Source organism: Haemaphysalis longicornis, unplaced genomic scaffold (genome assembly GCF_048455015.1).
Source record: "Haemaphysalis longicornis isolate Haplotype H1 unplaced genomic scaffold, Haemaphysalis longicornis Haplotype H1 scaffold_2, whole genome shotgun sequence".
Taxonomy (NCBI): domain Eukaryota; kingdom Metazoa; phylum Arthropoda; class Arachnida; order Ixodida; family Ixodidae; genus Haemaphysalis; species Haemaphysalis longicornis.
Genome location: NW_027526295.1, coordinates 133,168,915 through 133,187,092, shown reverse-complemented (window position 1 = coordinate 133,187,092; position 18,178 = coordinate 133,168,915). Strand labels below are relative to the sequence as shown.

The 18,178-nt window shown below is 51.4% G+C and overlaps 1 protein-coding gene across 1 annotated transcript in view; it reads right to left on the bottom strand.

Moving 5' to 3' along the window:
• The window catches only part of LOC144168296 (uncharacterized), a 99,548-nt gene extending 82,934 nt beyond the window's left edge, over positions 1–16,614 (bottom strand). Inside the window, exon 1 of the mRNA XM_077697308.1 lies at positions 16,233–16,614. Within this exon, the coding sequence (XP_077553434.1) occupies positions 16,233–16,470 (238 nt within the window). The 5' untranslated portion in view covers positions 16,471–16,614. The remainder of the gene's footprint in view (positions 1–16,232) is intronic.
• Between the last annotated feature and the right edge of the window lie 1,564 nt (positions 16,615–18,178).

The following is an 18,178-nucleotide window of genomic DNA, read 5'->3' as shown; positions in this document are numbered from 1 at the left end:
TTGACGGCATTTGCAACGAAAGGAGCAGATCTATACGCGGCCAATTTTTTCCATCGTAAACGAATTTTCTTTTTTCCCAGTTGACTCATTGACAGGAATCAGGCCATGAAACGTTCCCCTTCCCACTCACCTGGCGCGCCATACTGGCGCCGCCATTAAAGTCAAGGCACGCGCGTCACGCCACCGCAGGATTCACCGCCAGGGGGCGGACGTGGTAGTTCAGACTCCACTTCGGCTCCCGTTTAATGTCTCACAATTTGTGTATCTTCGGCCCCAGCTTTCAACCGAACTCATCATCGAGCGCCCAACCACCTTCGGAGCGGATCGATACCTACATCAGCCAGGTGCGACCATCGGAACTCGATTAGTTCACCACGCCAATTTCGACACCTCGCCGGCAAAGCTAGGCCTCGTGCAGGCCTAGCGACACCGACGCACAATGGATGACGACGACGACGCTCACCGCCCAGCCTCCCGGCTGCGTCTATGGACGCGGACGCTGCCGAGACGGGCTCGAGCGGATTCACCAACCCCTGGATTACGGTACTTCGCAAGCGCTGCAAGGAAACCGCCGACAACCGAACCAAGCCGCCCGCCGGCGTCCGCGCAAACTCGCCGCCGGCAAGACCGACAACCAAACCCGCCGTCCGAGAACCACCCGTCCGCCTACCTCCCAACAACTTCACGATTGTCTACCGCCCGCGCGAAGGCCTCCACGTAGCCACACTCACCACCCAAACCCTTACGTCGGCACTCGCAACGAAATGTGGCGTCTCTTTCCCAGACTTTTTCAAGCAAGTGACCATACTCCTGCAACCTACGCCCAATGTTATGGTGGCCAGCACCGCTGACCCGGAGCTCGCGATCACTCTCAGCGAAATTGAAAACCTTCAGTACGCCAACCGTCAGCTAGAATTCTGTACTTACATGAAACCGCCTCCCGGCACCAGTCGCGGAGTTGTACACGGACTAGACCCTGCCATAACAAGCACTAACCTCATGGAGTACCTGCAATCAAACGGCCCGACTCTTCTGCACGCTCGCTTCATGGGGCACACCAGTTCCGCCCTGCTCACCTTCCAAACGAAGTACGTGCCATTCTACGTGAAGGTGGGCAGCGTAATGCACCGCTGCCGCTCATTCCGACGAACTGTTCCAGTGTGACGTGCGTGTGGTGACGTAGGACACCGGATGGACGTCTGCCCAACCCCAGAACATTCAAAGTGTGTAGACTGTGGTGTCGCTGACCCACCCCAAACTACTCGTGTGCACCCAAATGTCAGCTGTGTTCTCTCCCACATGCCACGGCGAGCAAGGACTGCCCGCGCCGCTATCTACCCCAACCACCTACCCGCAAGACCAACACGCATACATCCCGACAGGTAAGCTGGTCAGCTGTTGCCGCGCGCTCCCCCGCTGCTCAACCCTACATTACCACCACCAAACCTACCGATCATTTCCCCCCATTACCATCGACCACGCCTCTACAACCTCCCCAACTAACCCTACCGCACAAACCCCCCGACCTAAATGAAATGATGTCCACATTCCAGGAGCAGATTTCCAAGCTCCTCTCCCGTGTCGAAGCACTTGAATTTGAACGCACCCAACCACCCCTCTCACCCCTCCTACCCCCACTGCGGAAGGAGATTACAAACGCCCAAATTGAAGCAATTGTCGCCGCACGCGTGAACACAATCATCGACTGCCGTTTCCAGACAGTTCTCATCCCGCAAGTAGAAAAGCATCAAGAGCAACTCACGGCTAACCTCACCACTTCCATAACCGGCGCCATGGACCTTCTCCGTTCCCTCAACGAACGCATCGGACATATAGAGAGTATAATGCAATCAGATAACCCACCATTAATAAAAAACAACGAACCCAAGATGGCCAATAGACCCCCCGCCCACCCACCCTTAACGGTATACCAGTGGAACTGCCGCTCCTTCAGAAACAAAAAGGCCGCCCTCGAACTTTATCTCGCCTCACATCCAGCCGACATCATTGCACTGCAAGAAACCGACACCCCCCACCCCACCCTTCGAGGATTCGATACATATACCAATCCCCCCAACACCCGTACGGCCATATTGGTATCCCAAACTCTTACCGCCCAAGTGATACCCTCCACGCTTCCTATCGATCACGTGCTCATCGAACTCATTCCCCAGCAACCCACCACCCCCAGCATCTATATACTAAACGTCTATAGCCCCCCGAAGCAACCCCTCACCGACATTGAAGCCCTCCTGAACGTCACAAGCAGCCACGCCAAAACGGACCCCTGCATCGTAATAGGTGATTTCAACGCCCCCCACATCACCTGGGGATACCCGCAAGACACACGGAAAGGCACGGCACTGCTCAACGCCATTCAGCACCACCAGTTCACATTACAGAATGACCTCACTCAACCCACCCGTATCGGCACCAGCGTCACCCGAGACAATTCCCGACCTCACTTTTTCTCGCAACGTCGCAAATCCAACCTGGACCACGCAGTTAGACACCCTGGGTAGCGACCACCTAATCATAAAAATTTCCATCCCCTCTCCCCATCACAAACACCGCATAGGTGTGGCCAAGCTAACAGATTGGGAGGCCTTCCGCGTGGACTCACTCCCCCACACCACTCCAGCAGAAGACCTGGAGGACCGTTGGGCACGAAGCATAATCGACACCCAGGCTCGACACACCAGAACCATCCACCTAACAGAGGATCTCCCAGCAGCTGACAACCATCTCAACCACATCTTGGAAGCACGACGAAGCCTTCTGAATCGCTGGCGCCGCAATCGACACAACCGCAACCTAAAACGCCGCATCGCTCAATAACAGAATCGGCGCAGCAATATGCCAGAGAACTTCAACAACAGAACTGGCGCTCATTCTGTGATCAACTAGCGGGGGCTCTAACGACCAAACGGCTTGGCACATCCTCCGCAAACTCATGGGCACACCCCCCTCCAAAACGGCCACCAACCAAGACATCGCACGTCTGATACACAACCAACGCAAACCCCCAGCGCAGCTTCTCTCCACGCTCCGCCAACGACTCTTCCCAACACCTGTCATGCCACCCCATCACCCGGATTACCAAGGGGCCCAAAACCCAGACCTCGACGCACTTTTTACCAGCACGGAACTCCTTCAAGCCCTCGCTAAACTCACCCGCAATACCACACCCGGACATGACCAAGTCACCTACAAGCTTCTACGAAATCTCAACGACGAACATCTCGAGGCCCTCCTCAAATACTACAATGACCATTGGAGCCGCGGCACGTTACCACCACAATGGCGCCATGCAGATATCAGCCTTCTCCCAAAACCCAACAAGCCGATCAATTTAGACAATCTTCGGCCCATCGCCCTGACATCATGTATTGGCAAGCTACTGGAATTCCTGGTCACCCATCGGCTTAGAGCCCACCTCGAAAGCACTGCCCAGCTCCCCCACACAATGTTCAGGTTCCGGGCCAACCTCTCCGCCCAGGATATACACCTCCAAATTAAAGAAGAAGTCATCGACAAACTGAGCAAGACCCACCCAAGCTCCATTCTAGCACTAGACATAAAGGGGGCCTTTGATATAGTAACTCACTCAGCGATTCTAACTCAGCTCCAACACACCGGATGCGGCGCCGCAACATACAACTATGCCCGAGCGTTCCTTTCGAACCGCACTGCTACCCTGAGCATTGGCCTATACAAAAGTGACTGCTTTCACACGTCAGCGCAGGGCACACCACAAGGCTCTGTCATATCGCCTCTACTCTTTAATATTGCCCTGGCAGGTCTCCCACCACTGCTATCCTCCATACCAGATGTCTCTCATGCATTTTATGCAGATGACATTACTCTCTGGATTCGCAAAGGCTCTCCTGGCTACCAGCAAGACCGGCTGCAAGAGGCCACAGACACTATCACGCACTACTTACGGAACTGTGGGCTCTGCTGCTCACCCAGCAAATCCGCTCTTCTAATACTACGTGACAGAACTAGCGGGCGCCGCCCACAGCCCACCCCCACCCGACAGTTACCATCGACGCCCAGCCCATACCAGCGGTCAGAACTCTACGCATCCTCAACGTGCAATACCATCACACTGGCTCGGGGGCAGCCTTTCTCCCCAAAATCCGCACAACAGTATCCCAACTGAATCACCTTATCCAACGAGTATGCTCCCGTCGACACGGACTCCGAGAGGCAGACACCTGCCGGATCGTGCAATCCATGATCACGAGCCGCATTGTCTATGGCGCCCCATACCTCGCTCTAAAATCGCAAGAGATCGCCAAACTCGACACACTAATACGAAGGTCGTATAAGGCAGCCCTTGGGCTTCCCAACTTCACTTAGACGGAACGCCTCCTTCGGCTGGGCATCTATAATACCGTTCCAGAGCTTATTTAAGCACACCTTACAAGTCAACGCCAGCGGCTACAAGCTACCTACAGTGGCCGCCACCTCCTAACACGCCTCGGCTACCCCTCCAACCCCACTCCCGAAACCTTCTGCACCCTCCCCCCCACAACCCGCGCTGCCATCCAAGTGCTCCCAATACCAAAGCTCATGCACCCCATCTACAACAAGGGGCGCCGCTCACACCGCACACGACTACTACTTAAACGTTATAGCACAGAGCCCAGCGCCTACTACACAGACGCCACCCCATACAGCACACACCCTGCACACGCCGTCGCAATCATACACTCAACAGGCAACACCACCACTACAGCCACCATACGCACCACATCTATTGACACTGCAGAGGAGGCGGCCATTGCACTCACCATTGCACCCACGCCTGCTACGCACATCACCATCCTGACTGATTCCTAATCCGCCTGCCGTCGCTACGCTATGGGTCGCGTCACCAACCTCTCCCTTTCCATCCTCACCCAACGACCCACACTACCGGACATCCGTCTCGTATGGATCCCAGTGCATTCGTCTCTTCCCGGGAATGAGGTGGCTCACGCCACTGCCCGCGCCTTAACCTACCGGGCATTGCCGGAGGGGATGAACCACCCACCACCCCCAGACCCTCCTACCCTCCAGCCTTTATCCCCCACCTACGCCGATATACTCTCCCACTACCGTCAGTCCCGCCGCTATTACCCTCCACCTCACCCCTCCCTTCCCACCGCGGACGCTCGGATCTGGCGGCGCCTACAGACCAACACTTTCTATAACCACCAATATCTACACCACATATCCCCAACCACCTGCTCCCTAAACTGCACACACTGCAACTCCCCATTGACAACACTCCATTTGGTATGGCAGTGCCCTTCTATACCTTCACCCCCCACCCACCCAACCTACGAGCAGTGGGAGTGCGTGCTGCGCAGCGGCCAGCTCAAGGACCAGGCTGCACTGGTCGAACGGGCTAGGTCAGCGGCCGTTGCACGTGGCCTACCGGACTAGAATGGCCGCCCTTGCCCGTCTTCTTTTAACACCCTTTTTACCCTCACCTAATTTTCCGAAATAAATGTTTACTCACTCACTCACTCCACCACAGCGAATCCGGTATTCTGAATTCAATGCCGCGGCCACCCATGACTCCCTAAATCCATTGCCCCGTCGATGTGATTTATCGCAGCCCGACGCTGCCGCTGCTGTTTCTGCCGGGGCGGAGAACGTACGAGTCTGTCCGTCACCCTTTTATCCCCTGCGGCTCAAACTGGTCCGGTCGCGCCCATTTGGGTTCCCACAAAACGCCGGCTGCATATAAAACAACCAGTGGGACCTGCTCGCCTCCCTCTCTTTTGGCAGCTAATTGGCTGGTTCCACCCGGGTATGCTTACCGTTTTTTCCCCTCTTCAATCTGAGTCAATCACAGGGAGAAATGCTCGGTAGTGCAATAGGCGACGCCCACGATTTCTTCGTGTGTCGCTGATTCATCCACAGAAGCACTTCAGTTGTTTCGCTTCTTTTTTTCCGACAGCTCGTGACCCCATTTCTACATCACGTTTAGGGCGCAGCACTTAAGCGCCCGTTCCTGTTGTTTCGTGGCGCCGTTGTCCGTCTTCGTAACCGAGCGAAAGAATGGGACACCGAAGAGGAACGAGACAGAACGAACAAGAAAGCGAAGGGGGGAGGTATACGCCTCGAGCTTCGCGATCGCTGCGCCGCCTGCCGCCGCTTCTCCGCGGCGTTGACGGGATTTGCGCTGCGTGGCTGATGGGGGCTCGTGCAGTGTTTTGGTTCTGTGTTGCTTCTTTTCGCCTTTCCGCGCCCTAAAAAACCTTGTTATGGTGACGTCTATAAGCAAACAGTTCGTTTAGGTCACTTAAAAAGCAGCTGCGTCTTCGTAGAGTACGCGATCGCCTGCAAGAGCTACCCGGGCACGCAGTTCCACGCGCTTCGTCGCCGCTCTTCCGGGTGTCGGCGACGGTTGCAGCATGCATATCACGGCTGTCACCTCTAAATACGCCAAGCACAAATGAATTGTACTGTCGACTCATTTAGACTTCATACTGGGACACTGAAGAGGGTGGCTTCATTTTTCAGCGTGGACAACGAATGCGGCTTCGTTTGGAATACATACGTCGCAGTAAAATATGTTTCGGGAATGTGATTACCTTATCCCGGATTACCAATCCGGAGTAATGCGATTACTTATGCCTTTTAGAAGAATATAAACCACGAGAAAATGTTAAGTATATTCCAAGCCTGTGCGTCGTTAAATATTTGCCCACACACGCCTTATAGCAAGAACCAAGGCAAGCTAATGAAACCACGGAAAAATAAATGCTGTGCAAGTGCGGAAGAAACTTAATAGCTCTAACGGAAATGAAAAAAAAGAAACAGTGCAGCTTCTGACATGCTAAACACGTTCGTCGAAACATAATCCAGGTAGGGTTCATCGGACCAACTATACGCGAAATGCTCTGCTATTTCGCGAGACATCGGTGGAGGGGAATGGCAGGGGGACGCTGTGTACAAATGCGGAGCGGAATCAAGCAATGACCGTTTTAGTAATCACACACACAAATGTCGCGCTCACTTTCCTTTTGTTTTTCGACTTCCACGAACAGCTGATCGTACAGCGGACGCATTTTTGGAAGTATACAGGGTAGGCTGTTCAACAAGCGATGAAAGGTGTTGGAAGAGTGTGGTATGTGATAAGGCCCTCTGATCTCAGTTTCTGCTTTATTCTGCAGGCTCGCTGAGCCATGTGACGATATTTCGAATAAGCATTTAGTCGCGGACGCGGATTATATTCTAAGCCCATCTCCGCGCTGCTCGCAGAGGATATATGTAGCAGATGAATGTTTGCGGGCGCTCACGTCATGGCAAGACGACTCTGTCGTGAGCTGATCCCCGAGTATAATTATGCATTGTCCATCGTACGTTTGTTGAATATTCCCGAAATTAACACAGCCTGGCTTGTAAATGGTGGTGATCATTATCTGAGGTATAATATTAGCAAACGTAACTGGTGTGCTGTCAGGTATGAGTGCTCCGCTGATTATGTAAGCGCACAAAACTGATTTACAATCTAGTGTATAGCTGTAGCACGAACATCTGAGGAACCGGTGGTTAGGAAGACAGTGTTAGTAAATTTCAGGGCAGTGTAACTACAATTTGCTCCATCATACGCCGGTTGCGCGACGCTGGCCTGTGACACACTCCTGGCGCTTATACAGACCGAATATACCACACTAAGATCGCGTCAGAAACATTTACACTCTCCTAAACACACCTTATTTGCGAACAGTGACTGCTCCACGTAAACATGGATTTGAAGCGCCCGCAAACGGTAAATCTCGGTCGTGAACGTGCCGAAAAAGCAGCGGCGACAGTGGGGAGCGGGGCGCGGACTCCCGCAGCTGCTTTCGAAACGGAACGCTAGGGGGATTTCAGTGGTGCCCCTACAGGCAGCGCTCGAGGCGTATAGCGAAAGTGCGAGCAGGAAGGCGGTTTGCCGAGACGGCGCCCGACATGCGGAGAAGCGCGACAAGATAACCTAGAGAACGAGGAGCCCGCCGAAGATAGAGGAAGCAGGAAAGCGAAGTATGAAAGTAAGGAAAAGGGCGACGGACTACAGGACAGCGCCAGAGTGTATCGCTCGCCTTCGTGCGTTCGCTGATGCGGCGATCATCACTTCGTGAGACCCAGCAGGTATGCGCCGTCACCCGGAAGACTGCAGTTCGCTCTGAACACAAATTTCTCATTAGGGGGTACCGTAGTCATCAGCCAAATTTTTAAATGCAGAGCATTTCAGTAACTCACGATGTCACCCGCGTTGACGTCCGTAGTCCGCACCGCACCCCTCCCTACTATATAAAAAAAATACTCTCCGGCGCCCGGTTTCGATCCCTCGACCCTGCGGGCGGAACGCAATGTACATGGTGCTCTACCCACTGCGCCACAAAGCCGACAGAGAAAGGGACGCTACGAACGCGCCTTATATTGTTGACTCATTCAAATTACTGCTGACGAGCGCTCTCTCGTCAGCAGTTGCCACAAGTGCAACAACATTAACGTAACGTAAACTACTTAACGTCGTGCGCCCCCGGAAATGCTCTGCATTTGATCGTGCCCCTCGAGAGGGGGATGTTTTACTGCGTCTTCTCTCGGTCGCGGGACCCGTGGCGCCATCTGGCGGAGGCGCGGCACAACTCGTAGTACTTTCTTTGAAAAAGCCCCTCGAAAGCGCGGCAAATATGAAATAGGGATGACGTGCTTTCGAGGCAATCCGCCGACGCGGCTGCTTTGTGTACAGTTTAGGGGCCAAGCGGCTTAGGGGCTGGGGCTGTTGGCATCTCCCATCGTCGTAATCGTCTTCTCATGTCACGGTACTACAACACCCGGACACTCGTTTACGCTTCGCGCTCGAGTGCTTCGTAACGCGTAATTAATATGCTGTGCCCGGAGCTTACGTGGTTTTTTCCGTTGATGGTTAGCCAAAATCTGCGGGGATTAGTTCTAAGCATAGAGGGGAGGGTAACTTCAAAAAAAGAACGCTTAGCCACGGCAAGCGCGTGCGCATATTTCCGTAAGCGTTTGGCTTGTTTGTGTGACGAGCGTTGCTCGTGCTTATTTTTCTTCTTTCCGCGATCGCACGCGGGAGCTTCTTTTGATTTAGAGGACGGTGCTTGCGGCGCGTTGAAATCGATGGCCTCCTGTTCAGGACGAGGCGCGCTTTGAGTGGCGGGACCGGCATGCGCCCCTCGAAAACCGAGCAAGCTTGGGACGGAGGAATATTTAAAAACTTTCTACTGTCGAGTGCAACATTAAAATCGTATATTAATAAACACCCAAATCTTCTTTGCCGTCCAAACGCTGAAAAGACGACACTTTTTTAGTTTGCTTTCTTTCAACAATGGGTCCACAGCTACCATCATCCTCCATAAGGAGACCAGTAAAATACCTATAAGGAAGGGTGTCAGACAAGGAGACACAATCTCTCCAATGTTATTCACAGCATGTTTACAAGAAGTATACAGAACGTTGGATTGGGAACACGTGAGAGTAAGGGTTACTGAAGAATACCTCAGTAACCTCAGATTTGCTGATGACATTGCCTTGCTAAGTAACTCGGGGGACGAATTGCAAAGCATGCTTTCCGCACTGGACGAACAGAGAGAACCGTGGGCCCGAAAATTAATATGCAGAAAACTAAAGTAATGATCAATAACCTCGGTACAGCACAGCGGGTTGAGATAGGTGGCGAGGCAGTGGAAGTGGTAAGCGAATATATCTACTTAGACCAAGTTGTGACCCCAGATCCCAACTATGAGGCAGAAATAATTAGGAGGATCAGAATGGGGTGGGGTGCATATGGCAGGCATTCTCAGATAATGAATAGCAGCTTACCATTGTCGCTGAAGAAGAAAGTGTATGACAGCTGCATCTTACCCGTACTCTCCTACGGGGCAGAAACATGAAGGCTCACTAAGAGGGTTCAAATTAAAGTGAGGACGATTCAGCGAGCAATGGAACGGAAGATGATAGGTGTAACATTAAGGGACAGGAAGAGTGCGGAGTGGGTCAGGGAACAAACACGTGTTAAGGACATATTAGTAGAGATTAAGAAGAAGAAATGGACGTGGGCAGGGCATGTAATGCGAAGGCAAGATAACCGCTGGTCAATAAGGGTAACAGAGGGGATCCCTAGAGAAGGCAAGCGTTGCAGGGGGCGGCAGAAAGTTAGATGGGCAGATGAGGTCAAGAAGTTTGCCGGGATAAATTGGTCACAGTTGGCACAGGACCGAGGTAATTGGAGAATAATGGGAGATGCCTTTGCCCTGCAGTGGGAGTAGATAGGCTGATGATGATGATGATGATGCTTTCTTGCGTGTGATTTGTTTGAATAAACCATATACAGTTTCTACCTAAGCGATGAGCTCCATTCAACGGAGATCATTTCATGAACTCTGCCACCGAGCGTGACAGGACCGTCAACGCGTGCGTCCATAATAACCGAACTCGGACGTTTTTTTTTCTCTCTCCGTGCTAGAAAAATGCCTCCAAATGGTTCTAAACGGTTCAGTACTCCCAAAAACCATTAACACGCAACACATAATGAATACGGTAGAGCAGTGGTTCTCGAATGGGGGTCCGCGACGGCATTTGGGGGGTCCGCTAACCCCTTCCTAAAACTCCCCCTGCCTTCATTTGAAAGCGAAGCTTTTAGCCTCTCACTGATTATGTCTGTACGCAAACACGCACTGCAGAAAAGCCGACTTTACACAACTGCGGAATGAGACGTCGAATATTTTGGTGCCACCACCTAACACTGGCCCTGGGAAATCCGCCGACATGCGCAGTTTACTGGCGCCGCCACCTGTCCTTGCCGGGTTGGCTTTGCCGCAAAATATATTGTGTTCATAGAGTCGCCAAACAGAACTCGACGCAAAAGTGGGCATTAACTCTTTTTTCTCTAAAAATGCTCACAGGTAAATTAACTACATATCTTGGGAATTGCACACTGTTCAATTGACCCACCTACCGCGTTATTTGGAGCCTAGTGGAGTCTGATGAGTCCCGCTTCGTAGAGAGTACGATTCCAGCCTCACTAGGCGCCAGTGGTCTCCTTGTTTGCCTGTGTTAACTGTCATTGCGCCCGTTTTCTGGTTACCAAATACATTCAACATATCAAAAATTCAAGCACGTAGTGCTTAAAGTTCCCATTAGTTGTTGTGAATGCATGTACACCTAGACTATTTCTGAGCCGTATCGTTGTGCAGGCGTCGGAATCAGTTTAATACGCCATCTTTAAAGTTCACCGAAATTTCGGTATACGGTAGGATGTAGGATGTTTGCCCATCGCCTCATCCGAAAAAATGTCCGCCATGTCCGCGAATTCAGGCCGCAACGCCCTGGTCAGTAGGGCACATCGCCACGAGGCTGGTGGCATAAATGGCTATTAAAAAAGCAACAACATAAACAGTGACTGACACTATGTCCACTGACAGCTTGGCCAGAAGAAAGGCGTTGTCACAGGACCAGAATCGTCATCATCATCGACATCCGCTTTGTGCCCACTGCGGGACGAAGGCCTCTCCCCTGCTGTTCCCCCGGTTTTGACGCTTTAGTCTATTCATTTCCTCCCACTTTCCTGACTGCACCCTACATGGGGTTAATAACCTTCGTCTGATTGTAGTCCCGACTCTCAATAACCGCTCAATAACTCTGATTGTCCACCGGTTCTCTCCTCTTCACAACACATGCCCAGCCCAAGTCGACTTTTACCCCTTAATTTAAGCTATGATGGATCCCAACTAAGTTTGTTGTCTGATAGAATACCCGTGCCCTTTTCCTAAGCGTTGCTCCTGCAATGCTTCTTCCCAATGCTCGTAGGGGGAGAGAGAGAGAAATACGTGCTTTATTTGAGACCTACACCAGATATTCCACTCGTAGGGGAATATCTCAAACGCAGTATGCGCCGTTTCGTAACACCGCGTCCGCTTTAAAGAGGCCATGAAGACTAAATTGGAGTTTGGCTCATTAAAAATCACCTTTGTCCCGATAACAGTGCCACCAATTTGATTGAAATTTTCATACAAATATTCGAGATATTAAAGAAAACATATAAAGCAGGGGCGAATCCCTAGTTCGTCCGCTAAGGGTTGGTTTTGGAGCAGTTCATAATGAAGTGATCAATGTCACCAGTCACACTGCACGAGGGGCAAAAAGGGGATGAAACAATGTTGATTTTATGTAGCCAAGCTGGTGTACGGGCTGAGTCTGTTCTTACTCAAAGGAGCAGGCAGGCTTGGGCTCTCTTCAGGCCCTTCTTCGCGACTGGTTGATGTACTGGTCGCCACAGCTGCCTAAAGTGCTCGTGAATGGTCTGTTTCTGTATCCGTTGAAAATCGCACCGCGTTTGCACCGTCCTTGTAGATGATAAAGCGTCCTTGGCTAAGCTGTCAGCATGTTCGTTTCCCGCTACACCGACGTGCGACGGGATCCACTGGAATTGCACGGTGAAGCCTTCATGCTTGAGCTGCTTTAGTAGAACTAGGGATCGCTGACAGGTCTTTTCAACAGGTATGCCACACTGCAACAGGTGAAGGGCTGACTTTGAATCGCTGAATATTGCGACTCTTTGCCTTTCAAACCATGACAGTTGGCGCAACGAAGCTTCTATGGCAGTACACTCGCTCCCTGTAGATGAACCCAAAGGAGTCACCCTGGCAGCCTACGAAATATTCAAACTGGGTGCTCGCCCCTCGGCTTGTGATCGTACGTTCTACCGAGAGGATCGCTGGGTTAATTGTCGCCAGCAAGGGCAGATGGACTTTCGTTTACCCCTGGGGGAAACTTTGAGTGATAATTCAGCTGGTAAGGAGGGCTACACTTGTGGGAAAACACAATGTGCCCTATTGTGTGATGCACGCTCCCCTGTTGGTTGCGAAGAAACAGAACGTTTTCAAGGCACAGAACTGTCTCAAAAAAAAAAACAAGAACAAAAATGTATTCCTCTGGCCTCCAATTCCTGCGGCCGAACGTTGAAGCACCGTGTTTTCGGGATTCTAACGCGCACCTTTTGTCGCTAAAGGCAGCCTTGAAATTTGCGTGTGCGTAATAGTCGGGTGACCAAGATCGGCTGTCAACGTTGCCCGCTTTAGTTTTACTCCCAGCAGCAGCTGGATAAGCAAGTTTATGAAACACAAGGGATATTGCTGCCACAGTTGCGTGCGTCAAATGAAGTAAATGTTTACTGCCAGCCAGGTACGTGTTGTCGTGTCTTTCACATCTGCGCGGTAGTACCGACTTCAAATTATTATTTTTTTAATTTCCATAAGAAACTTCACCTGCAGGTTACAATCGGAGGCGCGTTAACTGCGCTAAGAGTTATAAAAAATTATTAACTATTTTTTTTATTTATCTACTAGAACAACCTTTTCATTTTGCTATAAAAAAACAGATTGCTATAAAAAACAGATTAAAACTCAAAACGGACCTTGAAGTCAGAGTGTGGCTCGGGTACCTTTATAGTTAGTAAGTGGGAGGTCGGGGAGACGCGGGGGGGTGGGGACGACATCTTCGCCAGTAGCTACCAGAAAAAAGTCAGCGTGCGGGAACGCAACAGTTCCGTGATGGAGGGAAGTGCTGCGCGCATAACAGCCATAACTCGCGTCGGAATCAACACAATAAAAAAAAACTCTACAACGTAGTTGTCGGACTGGCGATAAGCGATACTTATAAGCGATACTTCATTATAAGCGGTTATGATTTGCTCTCTATTCACTGCATTTGGGCCAACGAAGCACTTCTAATACAGCGAAAGTTCAAAAAAAAAAGTTATTTCGTTACAACGAGGATTCACTGCACCTCGAAAAGGAACTGCACCACATCGCACGTATTGTGGAAATATAATTTGCTACAAGCGCAGTTGTAAAACGTGAAAGGATTCACGGGTGCTCCGAGCGTTCAAACATGTCGACCTCAGTCGGAGGAGTATCGCCGCTGCGAAAACGTCTCTAATTTGCCTTTTACGCACGTTTTCTTTCATATGTTCATTCAACGGGCCCCTCAGTCCCAATTACCGTAAGCTATGTTATATAGACCATGCAGGAGCTCAGACAGCAGATATCTTACTTGCTTCCTCAATACGTTGTGTTAACGTTGGAAAAAGCGCGAACACGGCGGACGCTAGCAGCGCGTTCCGTCTGGCATCTGTGCGAGAACAGCTGGACCGCAATGCGCTTCACCGTGACCGCCACTGCCCTTTTTCCTTTTTTAAGAGCGAATGCTCTTTATAAGCGACCCCAAACCATCCACCGCCGGCGTCGGCGGCGGCGGCGTCCGCAGTGCTCTTTAAAGAAGAAACAGCATCCGGCGCCAGGTTTCTATCCGAGGACTTTGCGGGCCGCAGCCCGACGCTCTACCGAATAAGCCACGGACGCGACGCTGATAATGTCAGTAACGTGCCTTATATCTTTAACGCATTCAAACTACGTCGTCAGCGGCGTGCGTTGGCGACTCAGCGGCGTTATAGCGGCTTGATAACTGCGTGGTGTACACGTGATACTACAAACCCGATGGAAGAGATGGAAGAGAAGGCGGCGAGGCGGTGGGCTGCCGGGGCCGAGCGCAAGCGCCGCAAGCGGGCCGACAACCGTGCATTCGCACTTTCACATTCTCCCCCTCGGGGAAATGCGGGGGAATTTTTTTGTAATTGCACGACAAATCGAGAACGCCTGCACAAAAATCCGCCGCTTCTCGCGGCCGCCGGAGCCTGAAGCGGCTGACGCGTCGCACACACAGCACGTCCCGTAAACCACGCACATGAGCGTCACGCACATAAGAAACCAGCAGGAACTTCCTCCTCTAGCAGAGCAGCGGTTCCGGCGGATTTCCTCTCCCAGCTTGCAATGCCGTAAGCAACGACCCTCACTTAAGGCCCATTCCCACTCGTCGCGCGATGAGGCCTTGTGGTGGTGTTCGCACTTGCGATGAGCGATGATGCGGCTGCGTTCAGCGCAGCTGCTTCCCGACTTGTACGACCTCGTTGGTGCGTCAACCATTCGCAGTCAAAGAAAATGATGTTACGCGACGAAAGCAGGTAGAAATCAAACTAAAACACATGCTACTAACCTGGAGCAATGCCGAAAGCATTTGCGGGTTGCGGGAAGAGCAGAAAATAACAAACTCAAGGAGGCTCTTTTCAACATATTATTGCACGAAGAAATGCACACGCTTGCTTTCACGCCACAACACCCGCATCACGGCCCACAAAAATGTCGCTTCTTTTCACAGGCGCAAGGTTCTGACGCCTCCGAACTCTACGCGTGTTTACCAGTCGCCGATAGAACGAAGAGGCTGCAAGTCAACCTAGCGTCTCGCTGTCCATCTAGCTCTGTACGATGATTACTTGCTTTTACAATCCATACGCGCTTCTCCACACCGATGGGTTCCACGCTATTCGTTGATTAGTGCACGCGTACGCTGAAGCCACTGACCAAAGAACCGATGCACTCGGGAAGTTGCTTGCCGGCCCGACCCGGCGGGTACAGCGATAGCGGGCCAAACGCCTGGCCGAGCGAGCCAGCGGTGGTGGCGGCGGCGGCTCGTCCTCGCCCGCCCGCCCGAAGCGTTTACATACCGGATGTAAAGACACGTTTCGTTTCCAGCTACGTCAGCCTACTCCGCGGCCTACCAGTTTGGTTTGGCTTACCAGTTTTGCGGGGCCGTCGCGCGACGAGGGAATTCGGACCGAGAGCGATCTGCTCCGCTGTCGCAAAGCGACGAAAAGCGACGGCTGGCTCGTCGCTTTGCGACGTCACTTTTCGTCGCGCGACGAGGCGAATCGCCTGTGGGAATGTGCCTTTACGCGTCTAACACCCCACCTACTACTTACTCCAGCCGCGCGCGTGCACTTGTAAACAACGGCGGAAATTGAGCTCTATAACGCTTAAAACTTTGACCCCGCAGAGTGCCGAGATAGTCGGACGGCTCCACAAGTCTACAAAACGATTTCCGACGCTCTCGCCAACAGCAATAGCCGAGTTGGTCGGCGCGCGTCTGTTGATTCCAATCATCTTTTGAGCGCACGTGGGCACGCCAAATACGCAAGAGAATCCTCTATCAGATTTATTTCGTCCCAAAACATTAACCACCCCAATCGTTGTCAGAAAAGTTGTTGCAGTAGATACACAACCAGTACGCACAACGAGCTTATACCATACGAGGTAGTTGCGGCGAATTTCGACAGTGCCGCGCAACAAACACGAGGCAGCGCTGTTCGACGCGCCGGAATCGCTCACCTCTGAACGGCGTGTAGCGCTGTATTTTTTCCGGAAAGGAGAAGCTGTTCCTAAGGGGGAAGCCACGATCGGAAAGTTTGAGCTCCGAGTCGGCGGACGCATTTTCCGGGCAACCCGGCACAGGGCACAGCGTAGCGCACGCAGTCGGGTCGAAGCCTCTCTTGTAAGCGTACGCAGGAAGCGTACCACTGGCGGCGACGATCACGGCCGACCCAAACACAGCCCAGACACGAAACATGTCGTAGGATCACTGCGAGACACGTTGAAACGCGGCTCACTTTCGAAAACGGGGCTTCGAACCGCGGATTCGCGCACAGCAAGGCGGTATCACGCCCAAAATTGCAGACGACCGACCAGCGACGCTCCCGAGCAAACGCGCCGCGCGCCGCCTGTCGTGAGGTGGCAAAAAGATAGCGGGGCCGTTTGTAGATCACGTGTAGATGCGCCTTTCCTTGTACGCAACTTTGGCGGTGCTGTGAAAGCGCAAAGGGGCGCAGCGGCTGTGCGCGGATTTCTTTGTTCTTTCATGTGCAGGCAAGGCGGGGTTATCCGGCGCGCCATGAACAGATCCCGTAGCCGGTTTTTCTTTAGGTTTGACTCGTCAGCGAAGTTTGTGTTTTTAAATAAATAGCGTTTTCAAGCTAATGGGTGCGCTTCCTTCATGTTTTCGTTCCTGTGTAGCGCACTGTGTATCCAGCAGTAGCGTGATCGCGAAAGGGAACCTGTCAGCTGGTTGGGTGTGCATGCTTGCCTTTCAAAGGAATGAGTAGTGTTTTAGAAATTGGCTTCTCTTCACTTAATAGCCAGAGTTCATTTCCAGTTATCAGGAGTTTCTCTGACCCAGCAATCGTCGTTTCGTGTCTTGGACAGTAACACAATTAACGAGTTAAAGGAAAAGCAACCACACATCACATACGCACTATTTAAACCAAAATTGAGGTTAGATGCAGTAAATGGTCCCACATTTTCATGCAAGCTTGTATATAGAGGTGAAGAATTCGTCGTAGTCAATGTCATTAAGTGTAGAAGACAGTCATGTTTGGTGTACTGAGACTAAATAAATGTAAATGAGATTTGTGAGAAGCACCTTTCTTCTAAACTTTAGACAGCAAAAATTTGCTCAAGAGGCCTGCGCCTGAACAATATCATATCCATTTTTTTGTTAATGGGGCCGATGGGTTTATTGTTTCCTTCACTCTAATCTCTAGATTACAAAACGGGTGCACAAAAGTCTCCGCGGAACCTATTTTGTCGCAAAACCGACACTCTACTTACTTTAGATTCCGCCTCCAATATAGCAAAGTGGTGCGCAAATAGCATTTGGACGAACGAAAATTGCGCGAGGAGGCAGAATGCTGCACACAGATAATTTCGGGGGTGTTTTAACGACAAACCCCCGAGGCGGCTACGCTCCTATTGCGCACAAATGTTCGGCTACAAGTGAGAAGCAAAGGAGAATATTATTTCGCGTAAACGTAATAATTCCGGACCTTGCATCTTAAGGAAACAACACACTAAGTAAATTCCTTGATTGGTTCATACATTAGGCAGGGAATGACCGCTCGCGTTCATTCTTAATTACATGAATATTTTTTTTTTTTTCATTTTAGCACACATTCCGAGCGATTAGTTGCTCTACCAGGTAAGGCGACCTCTAGAAGATGACTATTGCCCATGCCACTACGCGGCATTTGAGTGACACTCTAGGCGAACGACCGGGCTTTTCTGAAAGCGTCATTTTGTAGCAAATAAGTTGGTCGTTATAAAACCCCGCGTTTGTTCAATTGTCCACATGAGTACTCGCACTTTAATGTATGCGCAGATAGAAACTCGAAATAATGTTTTTTTGCCCGTCTTTTTATGCTTCTCTGCGCTCCCTGACCACTTCAACGGTTGAGTTAATGACTATACTTTGAACCGAATATGGAAGGAATATATTTGGAATC